At 40.2% G+C, this 15266-nt stretch overlaps 1 protein-coding gene across 2 annotated transcripts in view; it reads left to right on the top strand.

Moving 5' to 3' along the window:
* Window positions 1-15266, top strand: part of BCAR3 (BCAR3 adaptor protein, NSP family member) — a 96340-nt gene that overhangs the window by 29808 nt on the left and 51266 nt on the right. For both annotated transcript variants that reach the window (XM_037907682.2, XM_043521495.1), the window contains exon 3: window positions 1503-1542. In XM_037907682.2, the coding sequence (XP_037763610.1) occupies window positions 1503-1542 (40 nt within the window). The remainder of the gene's footprint in view (window positions 1-1502; window positions 1543-15266) is intronic.

Below are 15266 nucleotides of genomic sequence, written 5' to 3' on the forward strand. Positions count from 1 at the left end.
GACCCAAAATTAGATATATAATAGCTTAGTTTATTGAATTTATTTAAAGCTACATTCAGACAACACTGAGAAATTGGAGACAGAGAATTCCAGGTCAGACTGATTCCAGAGAAACTCAACTCCTACACATTTTGAAGTTGCATATTACATTAAAAGCATTATATCATAACAACCCCCTACTGTGCAATATGCTGTTTCCAGATGTAATATGATCAATAGCCAGGGCTTAAATTCAGCCAGAGCTGTCCAGAGCAGAGCTTCAGTAAATATTTTTAAACCTATGGGGCTGAAGCCCTGAGCCCCAAATGGGGGACGGGGGGAACATAGGGGGTTCCAGGAAATACATGAGAATTTAAGTCCTGTCAATAGCCTTATACAAATTTACCTTTTCATGGTTGTCACACCAAACTCATATTCCCTTACAGGTGTGTCTGGTTTTGTGTGTGTGTGTGTGTTGTAAGGGTTTTTTTAAAGGGAACACTGTGGTATTATATGTGCCTTTAAGTTCTATAGAAACAATCCAAGCACAACTTGTAGGTTTTGTAAGCCTGTTCTCTTATAAAAATCTTGTAAATACTTGGGGTTTTTATTAATTGCATTTTGTAGAAAAAGTTGTAATTGTGAGGAGTGGACTGTCTTCTAGGTTTCTACACCTTTGGGAATATTTGCCATTTGTGCAGATGGGAAAATAGCAAGAAGATTCTTTTTTAAAAAGAAATAGAGCTCTATTGATTTAACATTCTATTTCTACGGCAAGTAATTACAACAGTGACTATATTGTGGCTTAGTTATAGTTGTAACAGGGCTTGCAAGAACCACGTTAGTTTCTTCAATTATAAATACAAGTTTAACTCCCACACCCTCCTACGCACCAGAGCTTTATCTCTAATGAAGCTGAAAGATGCTGTACTTTCATTTTCTTACATTATCCCTGTCTTTTCTAGACAACTTTTAGGGCTAACATCAATTAGAATGATTTATATTCATTACTTTAATATGGTCACAAGTAAATTTAACAAATGGAAATCCTTCAGTGGGTTAGCTCAAGTTTGGGGGAAAAATGTCTTCCAAGGCATTTAAGCATTCAGACAAAAGATTTGCTTTCAGTTCTTTCAGTGAAGAAAGCGGTCTTCCTCATTCTAAAGCAGATAAACGCCCTTCACTTGCATAATATTCAAGAATTTTAGAGAGCATTTGGATTACAAAGGCTAGCCGTATAGCTATTTTTAGCCATCTGTTGAGATGCTGTTCTCTAGATTTTCTTTGTTCAAAACTGTGTAATGAGTTTTCAAATGAATTAATAAGAGTTCAGTAATGACATTCAGGAGGGAAACAAGGCTGCATATATTTATTAGAGCATAGAGAGCATGAGGCATTAGAGCAACAAAATGTTGATTTGTCTAGGTTAGAGTTTAACAGTAACTATTTTAACTTATTGCTCTTGAAAGCATCTCTTTGGCATAAGAAAACATTTGATTCACTACTGTGTTTTTCCTTTGTAGAGGTCAGAATATCCTGGATCCAGCTATGGAATATGTGAAGGTACTGTATCACTTCCTAACATCAAAATCCTTTCCCAAATATTTTATAGTGTACATAATCAGCGATAGCCAATTATTAATCTATTTTCCGTTTCTGATCCAATGCAATCGAATAGTACTGCAATCAAATTTTTCAGATTGGGGGAAAAAAGAATTAATTATATTGTGTGAAGCAAACACTTAGAAAATAGAGTACTTGGCCACCAAGGACTGTTTCTTTTTGGGAGAATATATTCTGATATTCAGAGACCTCTGTTACATCATGAATATTCTCTATTTAGTAACGGCTTTAATTTTTTTTTTAATGTTTGAATTAAATTGGTTAAATGATCCCACATTTCTCACTGTGAGGTAGGGCCTTTGGGGAAGTAGAGGAAAGAAATAGGTCATATCTCAAAAAGATTACCCTCCTCCCCTGGCCAATCTGAAATTGAGGCCTTATAGATTTGGCACTTTCCTCTTTACAAATACAGCTACAAATTCATCTCTGGTCTAAAAAGCCAGAGCCAGGTCTGGATTTGGTCCACACTAGTTAAGGCGAGGCTGCTAGGTTAAACACTAACACTAATTATACTCAGTGCTGATTAGGCCTCTACTGAAGTATTGTGTCCACTTCTGGGCGACACATTTCAGGAAAGATGTGGACAAATTGGAGAAAGTCCAGAGAAGAGCAACAAAAATGATTAAAGGTCTAGAAAACATGACCTATGAGGGCAGATTGAAAAAACTGGATTTGTTTAATTTGGAGAAGAGAAGATGAGAGGAGACATGATAACAGTTTTCAAGTACATAAAAGGTTGTTAACGAGGAGGAGGGAGAAAAACGTTCTCGTTAATCTCTGAGGATAGAACAAGAAGCAATGGGCTTAAATTGAAACAAGGGCAATTTAGTTTGGACATTAGGAAAAACTTCCTGTTAAAACACTGGAATAAATTGCCTAGGGAGGTTGTGGAATCTCTGTCGTTGGAGATTTTTAAGAGCAGGTTAGGCAAACACCTGTCAGGAATGGTCGAGATAATACTTAGTCCTGCCTTGAGTGTAGGCAGGGCCGGCTCTAGGCACCAGCAAACCAAGCATGTGCTTTGGGCTGCACATTTCCAAGGGTGGCATCCGTGGGTACTCTGGGACTGGAGCACCCACGGGGAAAAATTGGTGGGTGCTTTGCACCCATCAGCAGCTCCCCGCACCCCCCCACCCCAGCTCGCCTCTGCCTCTGCTCTGCCTCTGCCTGCTCCCCTGAGTGCGATGCTGCTCTGCTTCTCCCCCCTCCCTCCCAGGCTTGCCAGCTGTTTCGCGCTGCAAGCCTGGGAAGGTGGGGTAGGAGGGGAAATGTGGCGTGCCCAGGGGAGGAGTCGGGGCCGGGGATTTCGGGAAGGGGTTGGAATGGGGCGGGGGAAGAGGTAGAGTTGGACTGGGCTGGGGGGGCGTGGGAAAAAGCGGGGGGGGTGGCCAAAATTTTTTTTCTTTGGGGTGGCAAAAAACCTAGAGCAGGCCCTGAGTGCAGGATGCTGGACTAGAAGACCTCTTAAGGTTCCTTCCAGTCCTATGATTCTATGATTTGAACTAATCGGCCAATATTTTTGTGTACACCTTTACAAGTATTGTCCCTACAGTCTGAGAGTCTGACTCCTGGTGTTTGCAGTATGTCTAAAGTGATTTGAGACAAGACAGCATAGTATGTTATCTGACCCTCAGGCAACAGTGAAGTTCTGGAGTCACTTTAAATCTTTTGATCCTTTACATTCTGGAGCATACATTAATGCTCATTCTAAACTCAATCCTGGGCAAGCAATATAGGAACATCCAAGGAAACACGAGGGGGGATTCTTCTTGATGTGAATGCTTCCTGAAAGTGCTGGCATCCTCAATTTCCACTAAATTGGCATCTGGCACCACTGATCCCTTAGGCTCAGCTCCTCAAAGGTATTTAGACACCTGGCTCCCAGAGCCCTGTAGTCACTGCTGATTTGCTCAGGGTCATACCTGGCAGCATCATGGGGAATCATCATATAGCAGGCGTTGTTTCTAGTGGGTCATGAATGGATTGGTTCTTGGACCTGCACTATTTAACATTCTTATTAATGGCATAGAAGAAGACTAAATCATCACTGATACATTTTCAGATGACACCAAAAATTGGGGGAGGGGTAAATAATGGAGTGATTTGAATCACGTGGTAAGCCGGGTACAAGTAATTTGCATTTTAATATGTATGTATTAAAGTTACACATCTAGGAATAAAGAATGTAGGCCATTCTTACACAATGGGGACTCTATCCTAGGCAACAGTGCCTCTGAAAAAGACTTGGGGATCATGGTGGATAATTAGCTGAACATGAGTTCACAGTGCGACTCTGTGGCCAAAAAGGCTAATGTGATCCTGGGATGCATAAATGGGAATCTCAAGTAGGAGAAGAGAGGTTATATTGGCTCTGTGTTTGGCACTAGTATAACCACTGCTGGAATACTATGTCCGGTCCTGGTGTCTACAATTCAAGAAGGATGTGGATAGATTGGATAAGGTTCCTAATGCCTAACAGTGATAGACTCAAGGAGCTGACTCTATTTAGCTTACCTAAGAGAAGGTTAAGGGGCGACTTGATTACAGTCTGTAAGTACCTATATAAGGAACAAATATTTGATAATGGGCTCTTCAGTCTAGCAGAGAAGATCCAATGACTAGACTTTGAAATTAGACAATTTCAGACCGGAAAAGAGGCTTAAGTTTTCAGATAGTAGTTAATCTTTGGAACAATTTACCAAGATTGTGATGGATTCTCCATCACTGGAAATTTTAAAATCAAGATTGGATTTTTTAAAAACAGATGGTATAGTTCAGGAATTATTTTGCTGGAGTTCTATGGCCTGTGTTATATGTGGGTGAAACTATGCAATCACAGTGGTTTCCTCTGGCCTTAGAGTCTATGAATATGGCAGGGAGGAAGACAAGGTTCTGTGTTGGTCATTCACCAGTGTGCTTGGTAACAGGAAGTGATGCTGTGAAAAGATAATAGACTAAGTGCTAATTCTGATGCTTGTAACCTTTCCAACAGGAGTAGGTCCCATACTTTTGTCAGTAGTTGAGATGTTTGTTAATCATTAAGATTTTGGAGCTGGGGAGGGTAGCATGGCGGAACAAGTTTGTAAGACAGGAGGAGGGCATTGTAACCCCATCTCTTCCACTTCCCCTCTCCTGCTCCCTCATTTTAATTAATTGTCAAGTAGTTTAGGCCTAGAATTTGACCTGCCTTAGAATAAAAATTCCCTGATGGGAAAAATCCTGTGGATTCTATATAGCTAGTTAAAACATACATATAGGAATAAGAAATAATTGCAATTTGTGTAGGACCTACACAAAACAATATCTTGTAATTTGTGCAATTGTAGATGATAAAAATTATTTCCAGAATTGTGTTGACCTCACTCTTGATCTTGCTGCACAAAGAAGGGAACATCTCAATAGCTACTAGTCATCAATTTTCTTTTAATATAGTTTTTAAACTGTTAAAAAACATTTTTAAAGATCTTTTTTTTTTTGCATCTTTAATTTTGTGTGTCTTCTCAATTTCTTTCGTTGTGCTTATTTATAACCTGCTGTACCTCACCTTGTGAGGATTAATATATTAATGTTTGTAAAGCTCTCCCAGCTCCTTGGATAAAAGATGCTATAGGTGGAAAGTAGTATTTGTAAACTGCAGAACAATAAAGTCCCTGTAAAGTCCCAAAGTTCAGTGCAGAGGTTCCTGTAGCATCCAGCTGTGCTCCTACCCACAACTGCAGTTTGCACTTAACAAGTGTATTTGGCAAGAGGCACAAAGTCTTAGTTTGCTTTGCTTGAGCTCATGGAGTTGAAGCACACTCAAGATTTTCCATTAGTTACCTCATCTCTTCTTATTTGATAATCTTTGACACAAGCCTGTTATAGAAGGAAGCGGCACTGATAAGAGATAAGCAACAAAATTAACCCTTAGAAGTAAATAAAATGAGGAAGGGAAAAACTCAATAAAAAAAACACCAAGAGCATTTTACTTTGTTGATATGTGATATCAGAATAGATAGGATTCTGGTGGTTCTAGCTGTGAGCAAGAGAACTTTCCTAAGACCAAACTGTCTGATGCATGCAAGAAAACATAGCTCTGTAGCCCTGTGGCAGGGTGTCATGAGCTGCTTCAAACTGAGCTCTATTAAAGCCAGCACCTGGTCACCAGAACAAGCAGGGCACTGAGTGGGTTGAAGGTAGGAGGGAGCATTTACACCTGGTGGTAGCCTGATGAGTTAATGAGGTAATTAGCTCACCAGCTGGAGAACCCAGGAGGGAAGACGGGCAGTATAAAAAGCAAAACCAGGGTGATGAAAGGGAGGGGGCTCCTCATAACTGCTGCTATATGGTTGTATTGTGCCTGGAGCTTATGAAAGAGACAAATAACAAATGCACATGGTGAAGATACCTTGGTGGACATGTGTGCTGCTCAATTGACCAAGAGGGCTTACCAGCCAGGGTTTTCCAGGAGAGGACAGGGGAGCCCGTTCACAAGCCCTTACACCTTCCTACTGCAAAGTGTTAAATTAGATGGCTGAAAATAAATTTAAATATAAGTACCCAAACATAAAGTATGGTCTAACTATGACCATTCATTGATGCTACATTTTCTTACACTCCATTGTTTATCAGGTTGTTTGGACTGTAAACTCTTTGGGGGAAAGAGCTTTCATGTGATTCTAATCTCATCTACCCTGGCATAAAACCAGTGTATAATGAGGTAGATTTAATTCCCTTGCATTCAAGTAGTCTGCACCCTGTTGGCATTACCCAGATGATAACATAGTTATGTGCAATCGAAGTGCAGAGTGAAAGCTGGTTCCCGCCAATTGCAGCTTTTCCAAAATATCACATAAGTGCTACACTGTACTCCTGGGGGAAGTCTGCACCAAAAATTAAAAGTTCTACACACAATATTTTAAAATTCTGCATATTTTATTTGTCAAAATAACACAATATAATCACTCCAGTTTCAATAATTTTGATAATTTATTTCAAAAAACCTGTCAGCAAGTATGTCTGTAACAATAAAGACAACAAAAAAGATTCTCCTGGGAGTAAAGGTAAAGAAAGCTCTATGGCAACCCAGTTTCTGTTTCTCTGTTATGCTTTTGTTGGGCGCCTCAGTCTGGGTGTGTCATACATGCCACCTGGGCACATCTTGGGGGAAAACTCTGTCCCTCCGGTCTTTTAGTCAATTCTCATTTTTTCACCCTGCCCCGGTAAGATTACCATATAGAGGTTTCCAAAGAGAGGACACTGCCCAGGTGATGGGGAAGGGCAGCTGAAGGAGGGGTACAGTTAGAGGATGCTGGGGAGGGGGGGTACAGCTGATGGGTGCTGGAGGCGTTTGTGTGTGTACAGGGAGGTTGGTATTTGGCGGGTGCTGGAGGGGTCTGTGTGTGTGCTGGGTAGTGGATATTTGAGGGATGCTGGAGGGGGCGGCATGGGGCCCCCTGGCCCAGACACCTGTAACCCCTTCGCTACAGAGCCTAGCTGTGGGGCCAGACACCTCTAACCCTCCCTTCAAAGCCCAGCTGCAGGGTCCCCCCCAGCCCAGACACTTATACCCCCTTTTCCCCAGACTCCAGCTGCATGGCCTGACACCAGCATCACCCCCCAACCCTGAGTCTTGGGATCCAGAGGGAGAAACAGCATGCACAATCAGTTGCACACATACAAAATGGGAAATGACTGCCCAGGAAGGAGTACTGTGGAAAGGGATCTGGGGGGTCACGTAGTGGACCATGAGCTAAATATGAGTCAACAGTGTGACGCTGTTGCAAAAAAAGCAAACATTATTCTGGGATGTATTAGCAGGAGTGTTATAAGCAAGACACGAGAAGTAATTCTTCTGCTCTGCTCCAAGCTGATTAGGCCTCAGCTGGAGTATTGTGTCCAGTTCTGGGCGCCACATTTCAGGAAAGATGTGGACAAACTGGAGGAAGTCCAGAGAAGAGCAACAAAAATGATTAAAGGTCTAGAAAACATGACCTATGAGGGAAGATTGAAAAAATTGGGTTTGTTTAATCTGGAGAAGAGAAGACTGAGAGGGGACATGCTAGCAGTTTTCAAGTACATAAAAGGTTGTTACAAGGAGGAGAGAGAAAAATTGTTCTTCTTAACCTCTGAAGAGAGGACAAGAAGCAATGGGCTTAAAGTGCAGCAAGGGAGGTTTAGGTTGGACATTACAAAAAACTTCCTAACTGTCAGAGTGGTTAAACACTGGAAATAAATTGCCTAGGGAGGTTCTGGAATCTCCATAATTGGGGATTTTTAAGAGCGGGTTGGACAAACACCTGTCATGGATAGTCTAGATAATACTTAGTCCTGCCTTGGGTGCAGGGGCCTGGACTAGATGACCTCTCGAGGTCCCTTCCAGGTCTATGATTCTATGATTCGATGATGCTGGGCAGACTGGACTTGTATGGAGTTTCCTGCATACCGCCTCCTTCCTTCAGGGTGTGCTGGGAACCCTCCAGCTCCCCCTCCTTCCTGGCAGTGTCCTCTATTTGTGAACTGGGGAGCTGGGCTCTGTCGGCCTGTAGTATGCACATATGCTTGTTTGAAGGTCACTTATGCTTGTTGCCATGGAGTACTTGGTTCAAAAAGTGCTCCTGCTTGGAAATGACAAACATTCCCAGATGAGCTGCAATTCAGTTTTAAATAGAATGGAGGGGATTCATTGTGGAGTAAGGAAAAAAATAACACAGTTACTGGCTGGATTCAAGAAAATTACAATACGCCAAGTGTCTGCACAATAAACAAAGTATAGCGGTGTTAGACGCACACCAAGAGCTGCAGCCAGATGTCACCATAAAAGATGGAGATGTTTATAATCTGTTATTTAACACACCCTTGTAGGTTTGCTGTATCATTTTACTTTTTCATCCGTACTTTGTCTCTCCTTGCCAAAAACTGTTGCCTGGAGCTGAAGTAAATAATTAGTTGCGTTTGGAGGTAAATTGAGGGACCTGTTTAGAAAATGCTCTACCAAGAGTGACAGCAAAAGGATTCGTTTTCCTTCCTATTAATTCTGCTCAATGACACCAGATATTTTAGACTGCTTATTTGTAACATTAATCCTTTGAACATGTTCTTTGTCACAGAAGACTCTATAGGCATGTTATAGAGTTTCTCATACTTGAATCTAAATTAAAGTTCACAAATGGCAGTTTATTGCATCTTGAATAATGATGCATTATGTCATCCAGTTGATAAAAAGAGAGCTAATTATGCATAAACCAGTTCTAAGGGAAAAAAATGTACTGATGTGTTGGAGCCTGAGTACTGAAAAGTTGCAACATGACTTCAACCCTTCCTTTGTGCTCACAGTACTGCTGAAACCATGGCCACAGTTAAATGGCTCTTTGAGAATACCCTTTCATTCCAGAAGTGAAAACAGGCCAGTCTACTTTGAGTTAGGCTGCTAACAAAGTCATGAAAGAGTTTTATAAAAACAATAGAACGTTGTACATTCTGTGAGATTTTTACAAGTTTGATGAACCAAATAACGGAGGCATTGACTGCCTATGCAAGGGTTGTGGTGGTTTTTTGTTGGGTTTTGTGTGTGTGTGCCTGAGTCTGCACATCCACAGAACGAACTCCATCGTCCTGTGGAGAGTGGGGGGAAGGATCAAAAGGTGCCAGCTGCGAATGTGTAACAGCACTGTATTTGAGCTTTTGCAATCAAATTTGTATGAACTAAATATAGCCACCCACCACTTCCCTCTCCACTACTAAGATCTTTGAGGTTTTGTAATAAAGTGTTGATTTTCTGTTGTTATAGCTAGGAGAGGGTGGGAAGATGGAAGAATGGATTAATTGCTTCCTTACATGGAAATCTTGTGTAGTGTTTCCGTGCAGTGTGCTGATAGTGACAGAAATAATAATTTAATGCATCACTGATGAGTTGTGGGCTTACTCTGGAAATGTGTGTTAAAACTTCAATGGAAAGAATAACAAAATCTGTGACTGTCTGCTGAGTATGATTAAGAAGAAAGTTTATATTTAGAGATCAATGTGGAGAAACCATTTCACCGCTGCCATAAAGAAGTTACAAAATTAGCCTCTCACAGTTTGTATGGTAACTTCCAACTTATCTGTATGTATACATGTGTATCTTACTATATGTTCCATTCTATGCATCCGATGAAGTGAGCTGTAGCTCACAAAAGCTTATGCTCCAGTAAATTTGTTAGTCTCTAAGGTGCCACAAGTCCTCCTGTTCTAACTGCAGTACTGTCATCCTTCATTTGTGACACTCCATTGAAAATGAGTTGCACCTGCTTACCCCAGCCCCATATCACCTAACTATATTTTCTTCTATAGGTTTTATTCCATCTTACTTGTGAGATTTGCCCAGGGAGTAACAGTGTTATAGCGAGAGCAGCAGCATTATAAGGGCTTAACCCTAATGTGTCTGAAAACAAAACTTTGCCTGGCATCAGAGCCTCTCTGTCAACCTACTTTTTCTGTAGCTTTGCAGTGCTGCTGTCCAGTATTTTATAGAGTGATCTCCCCTACAGGAAGCATTGCAGCTCATGTGGGGACATTTACTGGGTGGTAAATCAAAATATTGTAGAGACCATACCTTTTATTACTATTCCCAAATTAAACAGAACTAACTTTTGCAGCTGTCTGGCTCTTATATGAACATTGGCATTAATCATGGTTTCTTACTGATTTTCTTGCCATTGTTTGTCACTCACATGCCAAAAAGACCATTTAGAAAGAGTTCCATGAGAATAGCAGGAAGAAAATATTTTTTTCAACCCATTGGCATCACAAATGTTAATGGATTGGGAAAGAATCCTTTCACTGAGGCACTGAAGAATGACTTGTTGGTCATTCTTTTGTGGTAAACAACAGTTTTACAAACCAATTTCCATTGCTGTGTATCCCTAGAATTGGCTAAAAGTGCTACTTTTTGGGGAGAAGAAGTATTCCAGGAGCTGAGAGATAAAACATAAATCTCTGCTGTAAATGCCATCAGTTAAAGTCTGTATTTCTATGAAACATACCACCTGTTTCTATGTCTCAGGGACTGTCCAGATTTTCATGACAATACTCTTAATCCTCCCGTGTATTTCACTGGAAGAAATTGGAGTGTCCTTTATTTTTCTTCAAAATATCCCTATTTATGGCTTCCAAATGCGGAGAGTCATATGCTGCTATTAATAATGTCATTGAGTCAAAATGGCATTGCCAATGAGGCAAAAGTGGGGTAACAGTAGAGTGGCCATCTGCTTTTCAAAGACATTAAAAATACAGGACAATGCTTACTTTTAAGGAATGACACCACACAAGATTTTATTTGTGGTTCAGAATCACGCACCTTATAAAATCATAAATTTGTATTGAAGATCATTGTCTTTTGCATGATTATTTTTGAAATGCAAGACAAAACATGTTTCTTATTGACATGATACAAGCCATGAGACATTGGGCACCAGGGCCTGATCCAATGCCCATTACATTTAATGGAAGGACTCCTACCGACTTTAATGGGGTTTGCATCAGGCTCCAGGCCAGGAGCATTTCTTTAAAAATAATAAAATAAAATAATAAAGGGGAGGGGGAGGGAGAAGGGGGTAATGGTAACAATATGCACATTGTGGTCTTTGTTCTCTTTTGTCATTCACGGATCTCCTGTTTCCATGAGTCCTGTCACTACATGTTGTATAAAGTGGGGATGAATAGGCAATGCAGTGTGTAATACTTAGCACCTGTACAACATTTTTGATTTTCAAAGGCTCATACAAACATTAACTAATTGATTTATTAATTAACACAATGGAAAATTGATTACGTATTCATTGGTGGAGTCTCCTGGAAGTGGAATTGTTGCTAAAATGTGTTCTGAGTTGATTTTATTTCTCTCTCTGTGACATGAAATAGTGAAACCACCTGCAGTAGAGCTGGATTTCAATAGCTATCCATACAGGCACAGAAGTCTTATCCCTTCTGTACTGCACCTTTCTTGGCTGTTGGGATTGTTTCCTTTGAGCGAGAGCAAAATGTCTCTAATTCTCCCGTTTCATCCTGCATTTTATGGGCAGTATTGTCCCCCAAGACACCGTGATAATCTTTTACAGAAGCCTCACCCTGTCCAGAAATCAGCCCATTCCAGAAAAACTCCCAACTGCATCATCTAGATCTGCTCATGCTGATAAAATGAGCTTCTGTTTAATGTTGTCCTCTGGAGACTTGCACAATGAGATGCATGTTATGACTTGTGAGCAGTGAGTTTGCCAGATTTCTAACCCTGTCCGTGAGCATTATCCATTAAGAATCAGAGCTGGGATGGAGACTCCGATAGAATTTGTCAACACCAAGCAGCAACAGGATTCCTTTCAGATCCAAAATTTTTCAGTTTTGTTTCTTTGCCTCTGTTACAATAGTGGCGCCAGCAGGAGATAGGAGGGCAAATAATAAGGGTAGCAGCATGAGGATATGCCTCCATTAGTAGAAATCTGAAATCTTCCTACATACCTGATTAAACATACATTACAAAGCTTCTGTGGTAACTATGAACAAACTGTCAAACTGGAAGAAACCCACTGGCATGGAGGCTATTTCATAACGTCACTTCGGGAAGCTTTTTAGAAAGAGTTTTTTTACATTTAACTTTTCAACAGAACTTCACCTGAAAATGTGGCTTTAACACAACCCTTTTGTGGATCACCAAAACAATTCAGACAGAAGAGATTGTCAGTAATTTAGACTATTGTTGAGTCAGTTCATTATCTATTTGTCTCCAGACCAAAAAAAAAAAAAAAAAGTATTTTGAAAATGTGATACTTGAGGAGTGCCTGATGGTATGCATTGCCCTCTAGTGTAGGTCGGTAGAATGATACTGAATAGAGTTTTTCACTTTAAAAACATAAAGATAATTGAGAAAGAATGGTCACTTAAATGGCTTATAGCAAGAGTCATTCATTTCCAGCATGGCTGTCAGAAGACTTAAAGCTTTTATCTCTACTGTGGAATGAGAGTGCTTTTCTGAGGCAAAGTGGAAAATGACAACTACGTTGTTAAACATTTTTGGATCCATATATGCCTTGTGTTTCTTAGGATGAACATTCCCTATTTTAAAATTTTTAAATATTTGTTTCTACTGTTCCCCACAAAAGCTCTATCAGCCCAGTGTATTTGGTCTCATGGTTACAACTAGGATTTTCAAAGGAGCCTAAGGGAGTTAGATGCCCAAATCCCATTAAAATGTAATGAGAACTAGGTAGCTAACTCCCCCAGGCGCCTTTGAAAATTGCACCCTATATGTTTAAATTCATGGAAATCTTTTTAATTTCTCAATGGAATAATATTGTCCATGATTGTTGCTGGAATTTTACCCATGCAGATATAGGTTTCAGGGGTATCCTCACAGCTTTTGACGATGTGGTCGACATCAGGTAAGTCTACGATGAAAAGTTGGAAAATAGTAATTCACATACAGTCCTTTTTGTTACAGTGACATAAATCCAAGCTGTTTTTTCCCCAGTGAATATGCAAAAAGTATGCCTACCACTATGTAAAACTATGTAATACAATTTCCTATTGCATGTCTAATTCATGCTTGGCCAGTATACAATTTCCTACACTAGTCTTTTTGATTTTTCCATGCCTAGATGTTCCTGATTGTTTTTCTCACTAAGATCTGATTTTGAATACATGGTAGGTATTAGAATTCTCTCTCTTTTGAGTGATAACCATCTCATCGGTTCTAGTTCACCCAAAAGTGGATGGCGGTCGTTATTAATAGAAAGTTACCCCCCACCTTTCATTGGGTGATCCGTCTGTAGTGCTGACTCTTGCTCTCTTTCTCTCCACTTTTGTTACTGATGCAGGTAGGACTGGTGACTCTGGTGTATGGAGCAATGCCTATTCTTACATACTGCTGTAGTTTTGCTGACTTGGGTATGCATAAAATGATGTTTCTGTGACTATCGCTTACTTTCCGGGATTGCATGTTAAAGAATAATCTTATCTCTGTAGTTTCATTATTCATCGCTGACTCTATTAATAACCACATTCTGATTTTATTTATTTTTAATCATTAACTCTAAGTTCTGGTTGATCCTGAAACATCAAAGCTTATCCATTCACTACAGTTGCGATAGCTGAGCTTTGAGCTGAAAATCTATAAAAGTATATTGTGCCAATTTTCTATGGTACCTTGGCGCCAGTAGGCATACTTAGAGCTCAGGTGGTGCTTTCATCTGCTAACTGATTAATCCTCACCGTACCCCTTTGAGGTGGATAACTATTATCAACCCATTTCTCCCGGATGGAGAAAGTGAGTCAGATCTAGTAGCAGAAACCAGGAACTTCTGAATCTTAAACACATGCTCAGTCCACCAAATCCCTCTTCCTCTGCAGCTTTATCTGTAGTAAAGGCATCAAACATCTCTCCCTGTTGTATAGTAAAAGCCACACATCTCTTGTTGGTCATTCTTTTGTGGTAAACAACAGTTTTGCAAACCAATTTCCATTGCTGTGTATCCCTGGAATTGGCTAAAAGTGCTACTTTTGGGGGAGAAGTAGTATTCCAGGAGCTGAGAGAGAAAACATAAATCTCTGCTGTAAATGCCATCAGTTAAAGTCTGTATTTCTATGAAACATACCACCTGTTTCTATGTCTCAGGGACTGTCCAGATTTTCATGACAATACTCTTAATCCTCCCGTGTATTTCACTGGAAGAAATTGGAGTGTCCTTTATTTTTCTTCAAAATATCCCTATTTATGGCTTCCAAATGCGGAGAGTCATATGCTGCTATTAATAATGTCATTGAATCAAAATGGCATTGCCAATGAGGCAAAAGTGTGGGTAACAGTAGAGTGGCCATCTGCTTTTCAAAGACATTAAAAATACAGGATAATGCTTACTTTTAAGGAATGACACCACACAAGATTTTATTTGTGGTTCAGAATCACGCACCTTATAAAATCATAAATTTGTATTGAAGATCATTGTCTTTTGCATGATTATTTTTGAAATGCAAGACAAAACATGTTTCTTATTGACATGATACAAGCCATGAGACATTGGGCACCAGGGCCTGATCCAATGCCCACTACATTTAATGGAAGGACTCCTACCAACTTTAATGGGGTTTGCATCAGGCTCCAGGCCAGGAGCATTTCTTTAAAAATAATAAAATAAAATAATAAAGGGGAGGGGGAGGGAGAAGGGGGTAATGGTAACAATATGCACATTGTGGTCTTTGTTCTCTTTTGTCATTCATGGGTCTCCTGTTTCCATGAGTCCTGTCACTACATGTTGTATAAAGTGGGGATGAATAGGCAATGCAGTGTGTAATACTTAGCACCTGTACAACATTTTTGATTTTCAAAGGCTCATACAAACATTAACTAATTGATTTATTAATTAACACAATGGAAAATTGATTGATTACGTATTCATTGATGGAGTCTCCTGGAAGTGGAATTGTTGCTAAAATGTGTTCTGAGTTGATTTTGTTTCTCTCTCTGTGACATGAAATAGTGAAACCACCTGCAGTAGAGCTGGATTTCGATAGCTATCCATACAGGCACAGAAGTCTTATCCCTTCTGTATTGCACCTTTCTTGGCTGCTGGGATTGTTTCCTTTGAGCGAGAGCAAAATGTCTCTAATTCTCCCGTTTCATCCTGCATTTTATGGGCAGTATTGTCCCAGAGGAG

This window comes from Chelonia mydas, chromosome 8, assembly GCF_015237465.2.
Source record: "Chelonia mydas isolate rCheMyd1 chromosome 8, rCheMyd1.pri.v2, whole genome shotgun sequence".
NCBI classification, from domain to species: domain Eukaryota; kingdom Metazoa; phylum Chordata; order Testudines; family Cheloniidae; genus Chelonia; species Chelonia mydas.